Source organism: Octopus bimaculoides, chromosome 20 (assembly GCF_001194135.2).
Source record: "Octopus bimaculoides isolate UCB-OBI-ISO-001 chromosome 20, ASM119413v2, whole genome shotgun sequence".
In the NCBI taxonomy this organism is placed as follows: Eukaryota; Metazoa; Mollusca; class Cephalopoda; order Octopoda; family Octopodidae; genus Octopus; species Octopus bimaculoides.
In genome coordinates, this window is record NC_069000.1 from 1,754,635 (window position 1) to 1,758,929 (window position 4,295).

Below are 4,295 nucleotides of genomic sequence, written 5' to 3' on the forward strand. Positions count from 1 at the left end.
GCGCGCGCGCGACAGGAAAACATGGCTGAACAGTGCGCATGTGATTACCACGGGAGTAGGGAAACATTTTAGTGCGACGGGCCAAAAAAAGGTCCAAAAAAAGGTCACCGAGAACTACATTAAGGGTACACATGTCTGTGGAGTGCTCAGCCACTTGCGCGTTAATTTCACGAGCAAGTTGTTCCGTTGATCTGATCAACAGGAACCCTCGTCGTCGCAACCGACGGAGTGCCACGATTATTACAAATAATCAAAGAATGAAATAAGGGAAATAATTTGTGAAATATTTTCGAATCTGATCAAAGGGAGATAAAAGATAAAAAGAGACTAACATCATCGGAAGCTCTGAATATGGCAGTAATTTATGATTAAATAAAATTTAAATCACTGCAGAGGGGGAAACTTATTAGAAGGGCTACTGTAAAATATATCTATGTTAGTTTTAAATTTTGGTTCAGGATCAGTGATTTTAGGGGATTAGAGAAGTTTATATTAAATGAAATGCAACAAAAGAGTTAGCAAAAGGGAGATAACTTAAAGATGCGGTAACTCAAAGGAAATGGTTTGAAGTAAATGGTTCGATCTTTAATCGTTTAATTGTTTCAGTCACTTGGTTGCGGCCATGCTGGGGCACCAGCGCCTTGAAGAGTTTTAGGGGAACGAATCGATGCAAATAATAATTTTTTGAAGCCTGTTACTTATTCCATTGGTCAGTCTTGATGAACCGCTTAAGTTGCGTAGACGTAAGCACCAGTTATCAAGCGGTGGTGGGACACACACACACACACCACATATCTGTATACTCACACACTCACACAAATACACAAATCCCCACAAATCTGATAAAATAATCAAGTTGTTGTTATTGTTGCTGTTCAGGCTTTGGTTATGACAAAAGATCCTCCAACTACGACCACCCCTTCCTTTATTTCAAGATCGCATTGTCCAAGGTGTCGCAGTGTAGTTTTACAAGCTGTGCCCACCAGGTGGCGCACACCATTCTGTGCATGATTGGCTGTACTGTAGTCGTACACAGTCTGTGGACTTTCGTGGTGAGCTCTGATTGGTTGTATGCAAATGAGTTCATTACTGCGGTCCGGAACTCTCGTGGGAAAAAAATTTCGCATCCGGGCCAAATCCCCAACCTGGATTTTTTTAGGGGCTGTACCAAAAAGCGAAAGACACCAACCAGAACAATTTATATTTATAGAGGGAAGACCGTCGGGGGAGGCCAGAAAGATGCTTGAAGGCCGCATGCGGCCCTGGGAACCGCGGCTGACGACCACTGACCCAGAGGCTCCCTGTTCCTTGCCATAAGTAACCTTTCATGTCTTCATCTCTCGCTCAGATGACGTTGTTTTAGTTGTTTAGGTCAATACTTGTGCAGGTACGTGGCTCAGTGGTTAGGGTGTTGGACTCATGATCACGGTTTCGATTCGTGGACCGGGCGATGCGTTGTGTTCTTGAGCAAGACACTTCATTTCACATTGCTCCAGTCCACTCAGCTGGCAATCCTGCGTAACTCTGTGACAGACCGGCGTTCCTTCTAATTGGGGAATATTTGCGCCATGGTAACCCGGGGGAACCGGTCCTTATGAGCCTGGCATGGCTCGAGAAAGTCACTTTACCATTACTTTTAAGTCAACACTAATCGAACAGTCCTATGATCAAAAGCATTCCAATCGCGACCATCTTGTCTTTTTCTTGTATGCAGAGAACTCAAGACATCTTTATCCAAAATGTCCTTCTTTAAAGACAGTATAATGTGATTTGAGGGAAATTCGGCGACTATTTCAAGCAGATCAAGTGATTACCAAGAGGTTCCCTGTTCCCTGGTATTTGTCGTGTATGTGACCCGTCATGGCTTCTTATCTTGCGCTCTCGTATAAACACAACAACTTTTATCTGCCAACCAATGTTAAAAGACTGATTTAAATAATTACAGCGTCGCAGAGTAAATAACCGAAGCACAACAATGGACCAGAATCGCTGATAAGAAACATTCTTTCTTTTTTCGTTTTACTTTCATGGCTTTTGTTTATAAGCCGTTCCCTCAGTGGTGTTGTAAGCGGTGTTTTTTTTTTAGTCGAATCATTTCCCCTCATGGCTGTGTGGTTAAGAGGCTCATATTGCAGCCACGTGATCTCGGGTTCAATCCCACTGCGTTGAACCTTGGACAAGTGTCTCACCGGTGCTTAAAAGCTAAACTGTTCATGCTTATATTATTAGCATATGTCATATATTAAATTATTTCATATCATATATATTATATTATGTTATATTATGTTATGTTATATAATATTTTGTATTATATGTGTCTATTATTTCGTTCATGAATTTCTGTAGAGTAAAAGAGTGGCGAATTGATGTCGATGGTTGCTTCCCAGAGTACTTCAAACAGCAAGGAGTGAGTATAATTTTCATGTAAACCATTTCAATTAAACTTCTAACAGCCACAAAATATGTCCAACTAATTAAAGAATCAGATAATGGATGATACAACAAACAGTAAAAAAAAAAGAAAAAAACTCAAATGATTTCCCATCTTGCATTAGAGAACACTACGCTGATGATGTCTAAAAGGCTGAAATATGTTCATAGTTGTCTCTTTGCCTCCAAACAAAGATCAGCTTGCCCTTTATCGAAGTAAAGAAACCAGTTTGTGAAAAAAATTCTTAAAAAAAAAAATCTCCCCTCTTCTTTGATGGTCTCTTACGCTTACTGCTAGATTGACACGTTTTTTCTAAATTGACAGTGAAGTATTTGAAGTGTGGGGCTGGGCAGGACTGGATTAATTCCAACGATAAGGAATTTTGAGAAGTGTTGAAACTCCTGTTCTTGTAAGTCTTCTAGAAAAGAATGCTTAGGTTGTTCTCGTTGATGTCCAGTGTTGGTAACAAGCTATCATCACTTATATGTAGAATGCAAAGTTAAAAAAAAAATGAACTGGTACTCCGTCGGTTACGACGACGAAGGTTCCAGTTGATCGATCAACGGAACAGCTTGCTCATGAAATTAAGATGCAAGTGGCTTATCCTCAATGTAGTTCTGAGGGAGATTCAGCATGACGCAGAATGTAAGGAGGTCGGCCCTTTTGAATTACAGGTACAGCTCATTTTTGCCAGACTGGAGTAATGTGAAATAAAGTGTCTTGCTCAAGGACACAACGTACTGCCGAGATTCGAACTTGTCATGTTGTGAGCTGAAAACTTCAACTACTAAACCATGCGCCTTCGCTGAAAATCTCAACGCCCTAATGACCGCATCAGCCTACTGCTAGAGTGCTGCGAACCCCTGTCAGCCTCCCGACCAATTATTTAATAAATCGTTCTCCATATTCTCATCAACTGGTCCTTGCCTATTACCATTCACGTCTTTCACTAACTCTTTATCGAATGCCAGGGTTGACGTCCTAATGACCGCGTTGCCCCGCTGCTAAAGTGCTACGAAACCTTGATAACATTCCAACCATTATTTAGTAATTGCTCTCATTGATAATCATCAATAATACTAAATAAACCGTTTTCCGTAACAAAAACGACACTAGTGGACCAATTATCGACATTATCATATCACATGACTTTACTGTTGCGCAGAATCGAGATCAAAAGCCCCCCCCCCCCCCCAAAAAAATATCATGCCCTTCCTGTTGGATTAAATGGCAGTCAAGGACTGCACTTAATACTCATATGCAACTGGTGTACTTCCGTAATGGCGGTTAGACGTTGCTACATCTCAGAAAAATATAAATACTGAGAGTGGGTTATCAATAAATAGTGTTAATTAATGAATTAAAGATATTATGGTAATTAAAGAATGCCTTCATCGTACCATTTCCTAATTGAAACAACTGGAATGATACAAAACCATCTTTGTATAGGCGAGTAGACGTGGATGCATCCCATGAAACAGTACTGGGCGAGGTCTATAAACATTGTTCAGAAAATGCTAAGCCAACATACAGCTTCAACTAACACCAGTGAATTAAGCCAGTGTTTAATGCGGCCCAACTTTTAACATGTTAAAAACAGTGTCACGAATAGAGAAATATATTAACCCTTTCACCTTGTGAGTTCGCTTTAGCGGGTGCAATTTCTTTTGATCTTCTGCTAGGAAGACGCCAAAGCGGGCTACCACATGGTGTTTTGATTCTACGGTTGAAAATAACGATGTTTCGGTTTATTAGCGAAACGTGAAAACAAAAGCGTGGGGCCCGCCTGCTTTTGAAATTATCAGGAGAGAGAGAGAGAGAGAGAGAGAGAGAGAGAGAGAGAGAGAGAGAGAGAGAGAGAGAG

The 4,295-nt window shown here is 40.8% G+C and overlaps 1 protein-coding gene across 1 annotated transcript in view; it reads left to right on the top strand.

Moving 5' to 3' along the window:
• LOC106867441 (allene oxide synthase-lipoxygenase protein) overlaps nucleotides 1–4,295 on the top strand; it is a 43,106-nt gene that overhangs the window by 27,433 nt on the left and 11,378 nt on the right. Inside the window, exon 10 of the mRNA XM_052975185.1 lies at nucleotides 2,347–2,407. Within this exon, the coding sequence (XP_052831145.1) occupies nucleotides 2,347–2,407 (61 nt within the window). The remainder of the gene's footprint in view (nucleotides 1–2,346; nucleotides 2,408–4,295) is intronic.